At 41.4% G+C, this 16,997-nt stretch overlaps 1 protein-coding gene across 1 annotated transcript in view; it reads right to left on the bottom strand.

Moving 5' to 3' along the window:
• Window positions 1-16,997, bottom strand: part of nphs1 (NPHS1 adhesion molecule, nephrin) — a 275,069-nt gene that overhangs the window by 105,917 nt on the left and 152,155 nt on the right. Inside the window, exons 2-3 of the mRNA XM_072691705.1 lie at window positions 15,388-15,582; window positions 8,596-8,718 (exon numbers count right to left, since the gene is read on the bottom strand). Coding sequence (XP_072547806.1) covers window positions 8,596-8,718; window positions 15,388-15,582 — 318 coding nt within the window. The remainder of the gene's footprint in view (window positions 1-8,595; window positions 8,719-15,387; window positions 15,583-16,997) is intronic.

Below are 16,997 nucleotides of genomic sequence, written 5' to 3'. Positions count from 1 at the left end.
TTGTACTGTCTCAGTGCCATGTGGTATGCCATGTGGTTGCTAAGGTGTTCCTGGTGGTTGTTATGGCAGTTGCTATTATATTTTAAGTGGGTTCACTGAGGTGTTTAGTGGTGGTGACTATGGTAATTCAGGTAATTGCTGTGGTGTTGCTAGGTGGTCACTATTTAGTTGCTAATGTATTTCAAATGGGTGCTAAGGTGGCCCAAGTTGTTGTTACGGCAATTGCTATGGTATTATTAATGCTGCAGATGGTTAATAAGGTGTTCGAGGTGGTTGCTGTGGTGTTTCTAAGTGGTTGTTATGGCAGTTACTATGGCATTATTAAGTGAGTGCCTTGATGTTGCTAAGGTGTTCCTCTGTGGTTGCTATGATATACCAGGTGGCTGTTAAGCTGCTCCAAGTGGTTGCAGTGATGTAGCTATGTGGTTATCATGCCATGTGAAAAAATTAGAACACCCCATGAAAACCCCATGTCTTTTTTTTGTCTCCCATCCAAGATCTATCTGCCCAAAGCACGTCGCTCCAGCAGTCCTGGTCTTTATCTAGGGGTTCTCTGGCCAACCTTGCACACCTCTCATGTCTATCAACCATGGTAAGAGCTACCTGTAGGTCCCATGATGAACTCGCTGGCATAGCCTGACCTGGCCCTGGTGGTCAGCTGCTTCCCTTGTGAATGATTCAGCGGATAGTGGAATTGTTCTAATCGTTCTGAGATCTTTTTAGCTCCCTTCCACGACTCATCTGCATTTCCAACCTTCTTGCTGAAGGCCTCTGAGAGATGTTTATTGTGTGGAATGCAGTGTGGAGTTACTGACTTCTGTTTGACTTGTGTAGAAGTTGAAAACTAGCAGAAATGAAGCACACGAAGGCCCTGAGGAGCTACTTCAATTCATACTAAACAGATGTCCCATCAGCACTCAGTGATTGAAATTGCCATCACCTGAGTAATAATAAACAGCAGCTATCGCAGGGATTGATTTGTGAATCTTATAGACAGAGATAGACAGAGAGCAAAAGCACTGTATTTCTTCTCCATAGATACACACACACACACACACACACACTCTCAAACATGGTGAAAAACGTGTGAGCTGCACTGCTGGTGCAGATGCATGCATGCTGCTCGCTCTCTCTCTCATATAGAGGTGTCAGTAAAACCTGCTCCCTTCCCAGACTACAAAAAGAAAAAAAGAAAACAGAAAAGCAGTCGAGGTCGTCACGGCAACCTGCCCCTTAACCCCCCACCCCCCCACCCCCCTTTTCCTATACACACTTGCGCATTCTCTCTTTCTCCCACACCCACTGGCACACACTCGTCTGGAGCAGACGAAGGCAGAAGTGAATGTGTGATGAGTGAGGAAGAAAGCAGGCTTTCACTGCCCCCCACCTCACACATATGGGTCGGCTCCCACCGCGGACGAGAGAAGGAGAGCGAGAGAGAGAGCATGAGAGAGAGACAGAGAGAATCACTCTTAACTAGATTTTGTTTGATCTGATCTGGTGCTCATGTGGATCCATACATTAGTCAGCTCTGCCGACTGTATATTTTCTGAGACACTGAGAATGAATGAAGTACAGCAGACATGAAGGGTATCCATGCCTCCACAGGTTCATATGAGGGGGCAGAGTTTATGTAGCATCTCAAGGTCATGTGTCTGGTGTGTGCAAGCGGTTTCCCACCAGTTAAAAAGTAAGCTTTGTGCAGTAGCAGCAGTGAAGCTTCTGAATACACTTAGGTAAATATCCTGAGGATGTTCTGTCGATGCTTTAGTGACATTCAGTAGATTTACGGTTATTATTATTATTATTATTATTATTATTATTATTATTGTTGTTGTTGTTGTTGTTGTTGTTGCTGTTAATGTTAATATGAATAATTCTTAATATCTTACTTCCACTAAACAAAAGCCAGTCTTACCCAAAACCTAACCCTAACACTGGCCCTAATACTAACTCTAACCTCAACCCAAAACCTAACCTGCATCAACTGCAACTCCCATGAGTCCCCATCTTAGGACATTGCCATTATGAATATAAATATGTATCATATTTATAATTAGATTTATTCATAATAAAGTAAATAATATAATACAATAATATAATAATCTTTAATATATATGTATTATAAATAAATCTAACTATAAACATGATAAATATTTATATTTATAATATAAATATTTATCATATTTATAATTAGATATTGGACAAATTGCGTAAATCTTATTCTTTGCCTTAGTGTAACATGATTTTTTCAGTAAACATGAACATAGCCTTTCATATGTGGTTCTAGATCGGATACAAATCCAATTTGTGGGCAAGTGACATGAATGTGAATGGTCACATCTGATTCTGTGCGTCTAAATATTATGGAAATATAATAATATAATATCAACTTTTATTAATATCAAATAAAAGTATCCACTATCCAATAAAAACAAGTATTCATGTTGGATTATTATTCTTTAATTAAAGTAATTCAGGTGAGCCGCTGGTGGACCTTAACAGATACATCCAGTGTCTGTAGTCCACAGAGAAACCTGTATTCTTCTAACCAACGTAGGCTGCTTCTGACTGATCCCTGATCCCTGACCTTATGTTGATTTGTGTTTATTCTAATGTCCTGCAGTATTCCAAAAAGCAAGAAAGGCCCTTACTGGTGAGATAAATAGTTTTAATCTATGTTCTCTGCTTCCTACGACATTTGCAAAGAACTGTGTATCATTTGCGTGGCCACTACATGAGATTTCTCTCAAGCTCCAGCTCTGACCTGACCCCACTGTAACAGTTTGTCTAATAATAAGTTTAGAATTTAGCTGAGAAGAAAAACTTGAAGTGTGAGCTGTAGTCAGTTATAGCTCACAGCCAATAAAGCGAGCTAGGTATAGATCGAACCACCCACTGTCAGAATACATGGACCCCCTGATGGGTACGTGACTCATAGAAGTGCGTATACTGCCACTGAAATGATCCTGTGAGGCATGGCCTCCCTGAGAGACTGCCTGGCAGCACATTTTCTGGATGGATGACTGTGGCCATCTGACTGGAAACTCACACACATGCAGTCATGGCCAGAAATATTGGCACCCCTGCACTTCTTTTAGAAAGTTGGTTTGCTTTGGATCAACAAACTAAGTCAAATCTGATGTATTCTTGCTTCAGTTTTTCCATCCACATCCAGGGAGGTTAGCTACAGTGCCATGGTGCTGTAAACATTTTAATCATGCTGCGGACATTAAGGTCCGTTGCCAGGCTGAAGGTTACATTGCGAGAGGGGGAGTGCCCTGATGTGGATATATGATCCAATAAGTCAAAAAGACGCATGACATCTAATCTAACCATTCACATTCATCTTGCATGCCTACAAATCGGATAGGTACCCTAAGTACCCTAAATTCAGCCATGTCACTCCACTGCTGCGTCCTCTTTACTGGCTTCCTGTAGCTGCTTCCCACATCAGATTCAAAACCCTGACGCTGGCCTACAAAGCCCAGAGAGGACCAGCCCCTCAGTACTTGATGACATTGGTCAAAAGCCGATCCGCACCAAGAGCCCTTCCAGCTTCAAGTACGGTTCGGCTCGACCCGCCATCCCTCAAAATCCACGGAAGACGAGCGTCCAGGATTTTTTCTGTCCTGCACAGAAGTGGAGGAACGAGCTTCCCCTGAGTGTCCGAACAGCAGAGTCCAACACTCGCTGTCTTCAAACCCAGACTGAAGACCCTCCTCCTCTTCTGAGAGTACTTGGGTGAATAGTAGAGTCTAAGATTAGAGGATCTTTGAATTTTTTGCCTATTTAAAATAGCTCAAATAGGGTGACCACTCTACTATTCGCCCAAGTCCTCTCAGAAGAGGTGGGTCTTCAGTCTGGGTTTGAAGACAGCGAGTGTTGGACTCTGCTGTTCGGACACCCAGGGGAAGCTCGTTCCACCACTTCGGTGCAGGACAGAAAAAAGGGCTCTTGGTGCAGATCAGCTTTTGACCATTGCCATCAAGTACGGAGGGGCTGGTCCAGTCTTGGCTTTGTAGGCCAGCATCAGGGGTCTGAATCAGATGACCTGGGCAGCAGCTACAGGAAGCCAGTGAAGAGAGAACGCAGCAGTGGAGTAACATGGCTGAATTTAGGAACATTGAAGACGACCTGTGCCGCTGCATTCTGGATCAGTTGCAGGGGTCTGAAGTCATTCTGGATAAGAGCGTCTGCTAAATGGCTTAAATGTTAATGTAAACACCCAAACTGGGATCAACAGCACTAAGCGCATGCATACAGGCAAAAAGACGCATGAAATCCATCTGTCCATTCACATTCAAGTCGCATGTCCACAAATCAGATACTGATTTGATACTGAATCTGATCTAAGACCACATTTTAAAGATGACAGATCTGTGTCACATTAAGGCAAAAAATCAGATTTGAGTTACTTCAGCCTGGTAACATGAACATAGCATTTTATATGTGCTTCTAAATCGGACACATTTCCTATTCAACCAGCTTGTCTGATATGCTGCCAGTGGAGAAGGGGCAACACACATTAACATCAACCCTTCAACCCCACCTACGCCTTAATATGAATATAAGGTCCAATAAGGACCTCTGCCTCCATGTGCATCACCAACAGCACTAAGCGCATGCACACAGGCAAAAAGACACATGAAATCTAATCTACTTATTCACATTCATATTGCATGCTCACAAATCAGATAAGTACCCAACCTGGGACGTCGTATGAAAGTGACTGATTCTTAAATCTGATTTAAAACGCAAAATTTGACATGTCCCCAGAGCCCTGAAAAATCTGATCTGTGTCACATTAAGGCAAAAACTTTGATTTTGGCCTAGTAATGTGAACATTGCCTTTCAAATGTGGTTGTAGATCGGATTCATGTCCGATTAATTGGCATGCATCATGAATTTGGTCAGATCAGATTTTGTGCGTCTTTTTTACCTTTATCTGAACAAAAAATGTGAAGACATGAAGTCGAAGAGGGTCGCCTAGCTAAAGGGACTATATAGTAAAACAACGTAAACTCGACAACAAAAACAGGCGAACATAAAAGCACACCTGAGACCGGGGCGGCTCTGGGAGCTGAGCTAAGAGAGCTGGTGAGAGAGAGCTGGAGAACCAGCCACTGAACCCTAAACAGCAAGGCCGACCAAACCTGAAGACGCAAAGTCGAAGAGGGTCGTCGATAAATCCAGGGAGCGACCAAAGTTGCCTCGCAAAATTTGACGCTAGAAGCAAGGTCCACTAGTGGACCTGAACTGTGAACCAAACTGGCCTAAACAAACCGTGATCTGAGTCTGAACCTACACCAATTCTTGGCGAGGAGCTCTGTAGCCGAGCTCCTTAAGTATCCCCCGTCTCAGGTAAAATACATTAACTCAACAAGAGATGATAAACCGGGATTGAACACATGAACACGAACCTAGACACTGAACCGAATCATTAAATTAAACTACAACGGAAACACAACAACAAAAGTCCTTGTGTGAGCCTGTAGGCGGTGGCTCGGAACCGCCCCGGGGGAGGGCGCGATACCAAGGGTACCTGACAGTAGTGCAGCTTTTGTTGAATAAAAATCACTGTATTTAGTACGGAGAGAATTTGAATAGTGCTTTATAAGAATCAGTCGCTACTGATACATTTTGTGGTTACATGTATTGTGATAAATATCGTGTATCACGAAAAAAGTCTTTAAATATCGTGATCTAATATTTTGACCATATCGCCCAGCCTACTGTTTTACAATTTTGCTTTTCACATCATCTGCCAATTCTTTGCTCTTCTATCTTTCTCAGTGCTCAGTGCCCGAGTCAGATTTTCTCCATTTAATCTGTTTGAAGGTGTGATCTCTATATTACCGGCACTGCACGCAGATATGGATTAACGAAGCATCACATGATTGACATCCAATTATTTCTTGGATTTGAATTTTTAAAAAAGGATGCCAATCATTATGTCCAGTCATTTCTGGACTCTTTCTTTTAGCCTTTTTTGCTGTTATATACAATATAAAATATACACATGAATCCCAAAGCATTTGCATTCTACTCTTCTTCGTGCAGAGGAGCGAAAATGTTCGGCCATGACTGTACACTGAGGCAGTTAACGTTCCCACCGCATGCCCGCAGATCTCCCTGATTAAGTCACATGGCTGGCAGGTTGAATTGGCCGCGACTGGAAAGATTTTAATCCAAATAAATAAATGATTAAAGAGGTGAAAAGAAAAACAAAATGCTGTTGACTCACAGCAAAACTATCCAAGAATCTAAATGAGCACTCCCAAAACAAACATGAGGAATCTCTCCACACGTCCAGCTTAATCTAGCACTACGCACACGCTTCTGCTCCCAGCCCGTCACGAAACGTCCGGCTGTGAATGGTGTGCTGCAGTGCCTCATCGTTTACATCCAAATGCAGCAGCAGCAGCAAGCGAGAGAATGAAGATGGCCTACAGGCAGGATAAGACCCACAGGCAAATTCATCATTCATTTACAGCTTAACCCTTAGAAGCTGCCGTTATCATTGGCAATAACAAAAACATGCTGCAATTTGAAGTGAATCATCTCTCACTGGTAGCTCTCATTGAAACAAGCAGGAGTTCTACAGAAACTGCAGATCCCAAGCGTTCAATCCAGACCACATCTGTGTTCGTACGGAGAAGGGGAGAGATTTTATTATCATTTGAATTTGCTGGTAGAATCTGAAATGTATTCTGCAGTCAAATGAGCTGCTACTGTGGCCCGGGGGGTCGCGAGTTCGAATCCTGAGCCATGACGCTTTGCCATCGGCGGCCGGAGTCAGAGAGACCACAATTTCTCCATGCTCTCTTCAGGTGGGTAGATGGCGCTCTCTCTCCCCTCATCACTTTTAAGGAATGTTGGTCGGCACAGGCGTCTGTCAGCTGGTGTGGTGGAGCTGGGGACCCGGCGCTTACCTCCGAGCGTGCTCGGCTGCCTGGCAATGCTGCATCAGCAGCAGTTTGAAAGGAGGCGGTGGCTGGCTTTGCATGTATCGGTTAAGTCCTTTGTTAAGTCCTTACCTTCCACGTTTGGGGAGCATTGCTTGTGGGATGATTGGCAACACCAAATTTGGAGAAAAAGGGAAATATTTGGCAAATTAAAAGAGAGAATTTGAAGAATTCGGGGAAAGAAATAAAGGATGCTTTACATTTGTGTCCTTTTAGTGTGAATTTAAGGGGTACAGATGCTACAAAAGGTTTATTGAGTGATGCCATAGAACAGGGTTCTTCAAATCCAGGCCTGAAGGGTCAGTGTCCAACATCTCTGCTCAAATACACCGTCTACACCTGGTAATTATCAGACAATTTGATCCAGGTGTGTCCAAGTGGAGAATTCTCCAAACCGTGTTGGACCCTGGCCCTCCAGGGCTGGATTTGAGGAACACTGTCATAGATTAACCATTTTTGGTGGTACCTGGTACTCTTAGTTTTAAGGGTGCAAGAGAAAGGGGTGTTCTTTGGCACGACACAAAGTGGTGGAAGACCCCTTTATTTGTCTTGGTTGGTAAGCTCCAATCTAAGATTGGTCCACCACCCTTCATGTCATGCATTTATAAGCCTATGTTAACCTTCACTCCTTGCAAAGTATTGTCAATTTTGGGTTCTGTTCTGGTCTGTGAAGGTGGACAGATGTGAAGCAATGTCCACAAAGGCAGGTGGGCTTGCTGTGATGCCTGTTTTTGTAGACACTGTGGCAATACAGCGGTCAATTGAGAAAATGCAATAAAGGCCTTGCAAGGAGTGAAGATCCCCAAGAGATACTTTGTGGATCAATCATACTATTATTATTATTATTATTATTATTATTATTATTATTATTATTATCAGTAATAATCATAATAAAACAAATCTTCCACCAGTAAATGGAGCAAGTTAGAATACAGTAGTCTAGCAACCATGGACTGCTTAAATACAAGAGCTTTCAACAGCTTTGAACGAGGCTCAGACAATTAGAGCCAATCACACCTAACTAACTATGTAAGTACTTAGGTAAGTGTGTAAATTACATTTAAATAGTCCAGCTAAACAATCTGTCCCACAATCTGTTCAGCAATGTGGAGGCGGCCTTCATAGGCATATGGCCGTGTGGATGACCAGAAGTGTGTGCAGCCTTAGCCCCGCCACAGTGAAGGCTGGAAATTGGCCATGAGTAAAAAAAGAAAAGTACTTAACAACTGGCTAAATGGTATGAAGCTCCGTAAAAGGCTGTATACCGGCGACTGTAGACGAATCTGAGCGAACCAGGCGTACGCGAAATCAGTGGCTTCTTAATGGCAGCTAATTAGCTGCTTCCTATGATCCATCGGAAGCACACAGCAACACTTTCCTCATGGAGAACTGTCCACTTTACCTCACAGGCACCACATGCCTCATTAGTATCCCGAATGTAGCCGCAGATAAAAAAGTGACAGGATCAAGTCTGCCACTGTGTGACACCTTTGCAGTGTGTGCGGAGCCATTAGTGGTCCAGGCTGAGCTATCTGTCATTGCTAAAGTTGTCCCATGCTGCTTCTTGAGACTACCACTCCCTCCCCACCCCTCCCCACGCTGTGCTGCGAGCGACGGTTCTGCTTACTCTGCACATTGAGCCACACTGTGCGGGAGACGATTGGCCGGCTGGTTTTGGATCTGCCTGCTTGGCACTCGTAGGGGGAGTCGTCTTCCAGGCGAACGTCTTCAATCTGGAGATGGTACTGGCCTGCAGGAGAGGGGAGGAAAGAAAGTAATGGAGAGTGGATCAAACCATATTTGGTTCCCAAAAGAACGTTTCAGGAGATGGTTCTTTAAAGAGGCATTTATATAAAGTACTTTAACCCCTTAATGCAGAAAGGCTTATCACACACTGAGGAGTATTACTCAGTAACTACAGGGACTTCTGTACAGACTGCTGGGGCTGTTCTCTGGTCACAGAAGCTTGTAATAACACTTTCAGCCTGCAGGTGGACCATGGGCCTTTTTACAGGGTAACAGTATTTTGGTTTGGCACTTTTTACATTACGTTGAAATATTTAGACTTTACATTATTAATGAAAGTAAGTGCTTTTGCACTTTTACATATGGAGTACATATTTCTTCAATTCTATATTGCTGCTGTTCAATAAAAACCATGTATCTCCATATTTGTCTGCTTTTAGTTTTCTTCATGGTTTGAACCCTGTAGATTAGATTGGATTCAACTTTTCATTCTATTCTATGGTCATTACACTTGTACAGGTACACAGTAACAAAGCGTAGTTCAGCATCTAATCAGAAGTGCAATAAGCAACAAATGCAGAATATACAGTAAATACAATATATATACAGAATATAGAGATATTGACTAATATACATAAGAATATATAATAGAGAATTGTAAACTATTGTAGAAATACACATGTGAATTTATTATAAAGGTAGTGCATATATTATAGAGCTTTTTTAAACTATTGTAAAAATATACAAGTGAATATATTATAGATTATAGAGGTAGTGTAAAAAATATACATGTGAATATGTTATATATTATAGAGGTATTGCAAAAATATAGATACATATACATGTGCATATCATATATATCAATATATATATATATATATATATTATTGTTATTATTATTATTATTATTATTATTATTATTATTATTATTATTATTATAGAGGTATTGTAAACATAATATACAAATGGAATAGAACTATTCCAATTATTGCTATGATATTGCTAAGTGGTTCCTTTTGTGTTGTTTGGTGGTTGCTGGAGAGTTGCTTAATGGGTGGTAGGGTGTTGCTAGGTGCTTACTAGATGGTTGTTTTGGTATCCAATAGAGTTACAGTGGTATACCATGGTTTGAAAATAAAAGGTTATATATTGTTAAAAAAATTAAAACAAATCAAAGAATCCATTAATGGAGAAAATAATCAGCAGATTAATCCGAAATAAAAATAAGCATTAGCTGGAAACAAAATAGTTTAAAGAGGCCTGACCTTACATGCAACTTTATTTATTTATTTATTTATTTATTTATTTAAATATTAAAAATTAGACCTTTATATATACTTTCATTAATACATTGTAATTATAGTAAAGCTTTTGTTCAGCCAAAAAACAAAACCCTGTTTTTATTCATTTAAGGGTCAATGATCAAAGGTGTACAATAATTCAATAATAATAATAAGAAGAAGACAAACAACAACAACACCAAGATTAAGAATTGTAAAACACTGCATATTGTGATCCTGTAAAATCATGATATTTTTGGATTTAGAGTTATCATATTGAAAAAAATCTCATACTATTGCAAACCTAAAATCCTAAAAGTTGGTTGCTCAGATGCGGCTAAGTGATTGTCAGGTGGCTGCTATGGTGTTGCTGCTATTGCGGTAGTTGCAATGGTATTCAAATTATTGCTTTGATATTGTTTGGTGGTTGCTGAGGAGCTGCCAAGTGGTTTCTAGGATGTTGCCATGTGGAGTAGAGTGTTGCTAGTGTAAACGGGTCATCTTCACAATTTTGCAAGCATGTATTCTAATGCGAAATCATCCATTAACAAAAAACTGTATGTCTGATCTAAACACTGAATGCAAGAGCGTTGCGAAATGTGGTTGGTGTGGCGCAACAGATAACACTACTACCTGCCGCTGATTTACCGCACCATGTGGGAGACTGGGGTTCGATTCCCGGTCTGGGTAACTATGCTGCACTACATGAATAAGAGTCCTTGGGCAAAACTCCTAAGACTACATTGGCCCACCCCTGTAATATGAGTAACCTTGTATGCGTCAGCTAAATGCCATAAATGTAAATGAGTGATTTACACAAAATTCAGACCGAACCATTTAGAGTTGGACCGGTGTTGAGATCCTGGACACTGAGTGAGGAGTTTGCCGACTAAAAAATTTCAAATTAGACAAATCAGGAGGAAAAAAGAAGCATTTAGGAACCTTTTACTTCAGAAATGCACAAAGACAGAGGAGTGAATAGGCCTGAACGCAGAGACGTTTAGGTTAAAGCCTCTGCTGATTAATTCCGGACAGTAAATGTCCCATTTTCTAATTACAAGAACACTTCAATTAACTTCCACAAGATAGAAAGAGAGCTTTTGTTATTTGACACGTTGGAAATTTCTCAGCAAACTCCAGCTTAAATCCAATCACGCATCCGAATTACGGCTGACAAACCGCATTACTGAGTTTGCTCTGCTGAATTTGTACGAAATGTTAGTCTAATATGACCAATTATTACCTCTGAAGGAAGGGAAAAGCCCAATGGTTTATTCTATTTGATCTCGTCCCTATGCTCCATTCTGCTGTGCTCCTTTGTGTGCGAGATGCATTTATTATTTACCAGTTGAATACTGGGCCACCATGGGGTTAGTTTGTTCAGTTACTACTCCGTGACGATTAATGGCTGCTCGGCGAAGTCTATGCAAGCTGTTCAAGCTTTGAACTTTTCTTTTTTTTATTCCTTCTTCTTCCCTCTCTCCTTCCAGAGAAAACTAACATGCAGAAAATAGTATCTCGGTATGACAACCGCTGCAGCTGGGGAAAAAAAGGAGGTGTCAAACAAGCTGGCAAGATAATTAACACCAACCAGTAGCAATTTTCGGATCTATGTTATCATAGACGGAAAAGGAGCCACTTTAAAATTATTAATGATTTTCCACTCTCTTGAAATTGCACTTAGTAAACGCTGCGATGATGTTTGTGTCGCCCGTGTTTGCGTGTGCACGCATGTGTTTGCGGGAGACCGATAATTATGCTTCTGACATCCAACATGAAATGCTGACAAGAAATGCTTTCACATTCATTTTCTCACTGTGTGTGTGTGTGTGTGTGTGTGGAAGGATTTCAGAAAATCACTGTTGAAATAACAATTGACATAGTTCAATTCAGTTTATATAAACGGAATGGACAAAAGTATTGGGACACACCTCTTCAGTCCCATTTAAGCCACAAGTGTTTAAAATCAAGCCCCTAGCCCTGCAGTCGGCCTTTCTCACACACATCAGTGAAAGAGTGGGAGGTTATAAAGAGCTCACTGAACTCCAGCGTGGTTCTGTATGTAATAGGAGACACCGCTGCACCAACTACAACAAGAAGTCAGCTGGTGAAACATCAGCTGTGAGTGGTGTTATTATTGAACAGTGGAAGAGTTTAGGAGGAACAGCTCACAGGGAGCAGCTCAGTGTCCACCGAGTGTCTGTCAGACCACGTAAAGTTACAGAGTGGGGTCAGGGCCGAGTGCTGAGCTCAGAGCAGAGTGCAGAAAAGCCTCCAACTGACTCAATAACTGCAGCAGAGCTCCAGACCTGCTGCTGCTGGTAGAGCTTAGAGCAAAGGAGGACCAGCTCCATATTAATAATGCCTATGGGGTTAGAATGACATGGCATAAAAGCTCCTGTAGGTGTCCCAATATTTTTGTCCATTAAGTGCATATGCACATATAGGTGGTTGCTATGATCTCCCTGGCAATTGCGTGTGGTGTTGCTTAGTAGTTGCCTTGTGATTCCTATGGTGTTGCTAGGTGGTTTCTGTGGAGTTGTGTAGTGGTTGACAGGGTGTTGTGAGGTAGTTGGTAGAATTGGTAGTTGGTTTTCTACAGATCCCTCCTGTTTTTGTATATTCTGTATTTTGTGTGTATTTTGTATTTATTTAATATAATATATATAATATATATATATAATATATATATATATTATATATATTATATTATAATATATATAATGTATATAACTTTATTTGAATATGTTAGTATGTAAATAGTTTTGTCCTCCTGTAGAGCATCAACCTGAACCTCACCACAAGCATTTCAATACATAAATGTCCCGACATGTTGTGCAAATGACAAATAAACCTGAAACTTGAAACGTGAAACGTGAAACTAGAGTGTTGTCAGGTGGTTGCTATGGTATCCTATGTGGGTCTTCCTAATGTATTTGTATAATCTTGACAAAGGATGGAATATACATAGAAATTTATTGAATATCAAAATCTATAACATACATTTTTGATCTCATCAAGCAAAAACTCTATAGCTCCACTTTCCATTTTCCATTTTCGTCAGTTTTCACAACTGCTCTGTACATCCGATCAGCATTTCCTGATAAATGTACCAATTGAAATGATCCAAAATCACTTGGAATTTGGTATATATATATAATTTTTTTTTTTTTTTTGGCTTCATTTGAAGTTACAGCATTTTTATGCTCTCTTTCAAAATGTTTATTTTCATTTAGGAATTTTTTGCATGACAGCAATGATACAATAGATAAGAGAGCTACTATAGTGGGTGTGGCTAAAATAAACGGCTGACAAAAGAAAAAAAAAAACGAAAACTATATAAAATAGTTATGAAACAGGTTGTTTTGCAGCTTTCTTTTCATACACAGACAGTATGGACCGCTGAGTCTGTGATATGTTAAGAAACCTGACGGCTCACTACATCAAACGGTTTGGTTTTCCATCATGTGGGCTCTTTAACGTCAGCAGAAAACTGCAGGAACTGCTTTTTTCCGGCGGTATTGTGCAAATGCACAGCGGCATCATGGGGAGTTAAGTGTTGCCCAATATGGCTGCTTTGGTGTCTAATGAACAGGAGAGCTCGGCCGGGCCTCTATTCAGCCTTGGATTTTAATTGCAGGCATCTTTTTATAGGTGCTAGCCCGCCCCGCCTGCTACGCATACCACCACTATTCAGTGGTGCGAGCCACCAAGCAACAAACTCAATTTCCCCCTTATTTACTCCTAATGGCCGATAAGGATAGGCATGATTCAGAGCTGTTTTTGTGTAGGCGCTCGGCTCGGGGAAGAAAGAACTGCTCATTTCTCAAACCAGTCCCCAGTGCTTAAATTAGAATCTCCTTTGTTAGCGTTTCGCTAAGCTGTTTTCGGGAGAACAATGCCTATGGGATTCCATGGTTCCAGTGGCTGCATAAAATCTATAGACGACTCCGGCTCAGGCTAAAATGGAAATATTACTAAAATATCCATTATGGCTGATCTGTTTCAGTAATAATTAATGGGAAAACTGAGCAGTACTATTGCTAAGCATAGAGAGTCACATGAACATGTACAGCTGGGATGCATTGAGATGGCACTGAAGAAGTGATCCAACTACATTTGATTTATAAATTACTATTATTAATAATAACCATCCAAAGTAATGCAGTAATGCTCATTTCTTGACAAATAAATATGCTCAAGCTATTTTTAAATGGAAAAAATAAGACCAATGGTTTAATTGGCTGTATCACACCACTGTGTAAATAGTGTATATCTAACAGGAAAGGAAAAATCTCCCAAATTAAAAGTAAAATTTAATCAAACTTGGTGAAATCTGAAATTCCATGATGCTCTGAATTGTTTTATGACCCAAAAAAATCTAGTTTGGTTCACCCTTAAAAATATATACACATTTCTAATGGTTCTATGAGTGATGCCAGAACCACTTTAGGTTCCAAAAAGAACCATATGTGTAATATAAGTAACTGACTTGATATACCAATTTAAGGGATATTCACATTCACACACATGGTTCTTTAGAGAACCAAAAGAGGTTCTTTTATGGGATCACTCATATAATCATTTGTAGCATCTTCATGTGAGGCTTTAAATGTGAGGGGTTAAAGTCCATGAGGCAGTGGTGGCCATTGCTTTGTGTTATTGGTCTCAGGGTTGTGGGTTGATACCCAGGTTAGCTAAGCTGCCACTTTTGGGCCCTTTGGGCCCTTAACCTTCTCTGCTCCAGGGGGTGCTGTAGCATGGCTGTAGCTATGCTCTGACCCTGGATTTCTAAGATGGAAAATGCAAAGAGACGAATTTCATTGTGCTGTATATGCATACATGACCATCCCAGACACTTTATTACTGTACACCGATCAGCCATAATATTAGTACCACTTACAGGTGAAGTTAGAAATGATTGATTATCTACATCTACAGTGGTATCCGTCAAGGGGTGGATATATTAGGCAGCGAGTGAACAGTCAGTTCTTGAAGGTGATGTGTTAGAAGTATAAGAATCTGAGACACTTGGACAATAACCAAACTGTGGCTGGACCAACATCTTGTGGGGTGCTCCTGGTATGCAGTGGTCAGTGGACAGTGTGTATAATCCCTTTTAAGATCAGCTGGAGTAGCATAGACCATGAACTGATCATCATACATCAGAACCTGACTTTGCCGATGCTCCTGTGGCTGAATACAACCAAATCCTACATCCTGAATGTAGAAACGTGGCAATATCGAGTGTAAATGTTTGGATGCACAGGGTAGGGTATGGAATATTCCAGGGTGGCGGATTTATCATAACTGACTGTATTTATTTATATATTCATGCTGCATTTCTCACAATCCCCACAGTTAATTTTCTCCAGTCCCATCCTAGTTCTCACCTTTGTTCTCGTCACCAGTCATGCTGTAGCGCGGGTGGCCGGGCAGTGACCTCTGTGGCCCGAGCAGCAGGCCGTCCTTCACCCACTGAATAGCTCCAGAGGCCCTCAGCACTTCACACTTTAGCAGCGCGGTGGCCCCTGCTCGCACAGTCAGGTTACGGGGCTCCGTCCTGAACGCCTGCTGCCCACACACACCTGCAGAGAGAGAGAGAGAGAGAGAGAGAGAGAGAGAGAGAGATGGAAATGAGAGTATAAGAGTAAATACTGAAACCAGCTGTATACTGAAAGCTATGTTAGGATCTGGCCTTTATAAGAAGCCTTTACTTAACACATCCATTCATTGGCCACTTTATTAGAAACCCTTACTTCATACATCCATTCACTGGTCACTTTATTAGAAAGTCTGACCTTTACTCACTGGCCACTTTATTAGAAACCCTTACTTCATTTGTCCACTCACTGGCCACTTTATTAGAAACCCTTCCTTCATACGTCCACACACTGGTCACTTTATTAGAAACCATTACTTGGGGCCCCGGGTGGTGCAGTAGACTAAAGCACTGTCACCATGATCAGATCGCTGGTTCGAATCCCGGTCATGCTGCTAGCCATCGGCAGCCAAGGCTCAGAGAGAGCACAACTGGCCTTGCTTTTTCCAGGGTGGGTAGAGGGCGCTCTTTCCCTACATTCATTTGTTGCCATGCTGGCCATCGCTGGCATCTGCGGGCTGGTGTGTCAATGCCGGGTATGTAGCGCTTCCCTCCAGATGCATTGGTTGCGCGGCAATGTTGCTTCGGCTTGACTTGTGAGGATGTTGGAGGGGGCATGTGCTAGTCCACCCTCACTGGATGTGGGGAGAGTACAAACGGGTTGAGTACTTGGTAGCCCAAATAGGGGAGAAAATCGGATAAGAAAAAAAAGAATCCGTTACTTTGGCCACTTTATAAGAAACCCTTACATATGCTTCTACTTACTGGCTGCTTTATTAGAAACCTGCTCTTTGTACTTCCACTGGCCACTTTATGGGAAACCCTTACTTTCACTACATTGTTAGAGAAACCCTTACTTTGTAGTTCCACCCACTGGCTAATTTGCTAGAAACCCCTTACCATGTACTCCCACTCACTAGCTACTTTATCAGAAACCCTTACTCTGTAATTCCACTGACTGGCTACTTTATTAGAAACACCGAGAGTACACACCGAGTTACAACAACAAGAATAGTCCTAAGATATGATCTCTTGATCCCTTTATCCCTTAAATCCAGTCAACTCCAACTCGATTCTTTGACCATTAAAATACACCTTCAGCTCCTCTGCAAATCATCATATTAAATGTTCCATGTCGGGCAACTCAAAACACTGAGCAATACCAAACGTAATTCTGCCCAATGAGGAGTGAAAGCCACTTTGCAGTTTGAGGATCCATGCTGGATCCATCGCTATTCCTCATCCTAGTGTATTTTTTATTGATGGTGGATTGGAAGCAATCTGGCCCTGCAAATGAGTCAATAAAGTAATTACTGTGGATTAAAACTCTCCTCAGCAGGGAGGAGAAGGCAGAGAAAGAAAGAGGTGGGGGATGAAGTATGATGGGACCTCACCCTCCCG

Source organism: Salminus brasiliensis, chromosome 11, assembly GCF_030463535.1.
Source record: "Salminus brasiliensis chromosome 11, fSalBra1.hap2, whole genome shotgun sequence".
Classification (NCBI taxonomy): domain Eukaryota; kingdom Metazoa; phylum Chordata; class Actinopteri; order Characiformes; family Bryconidae; genus Salminus; species Salminus brasiliensis.
This window is presented reverse-complemented; position numbering and strand designations above follow the sequence as displayed.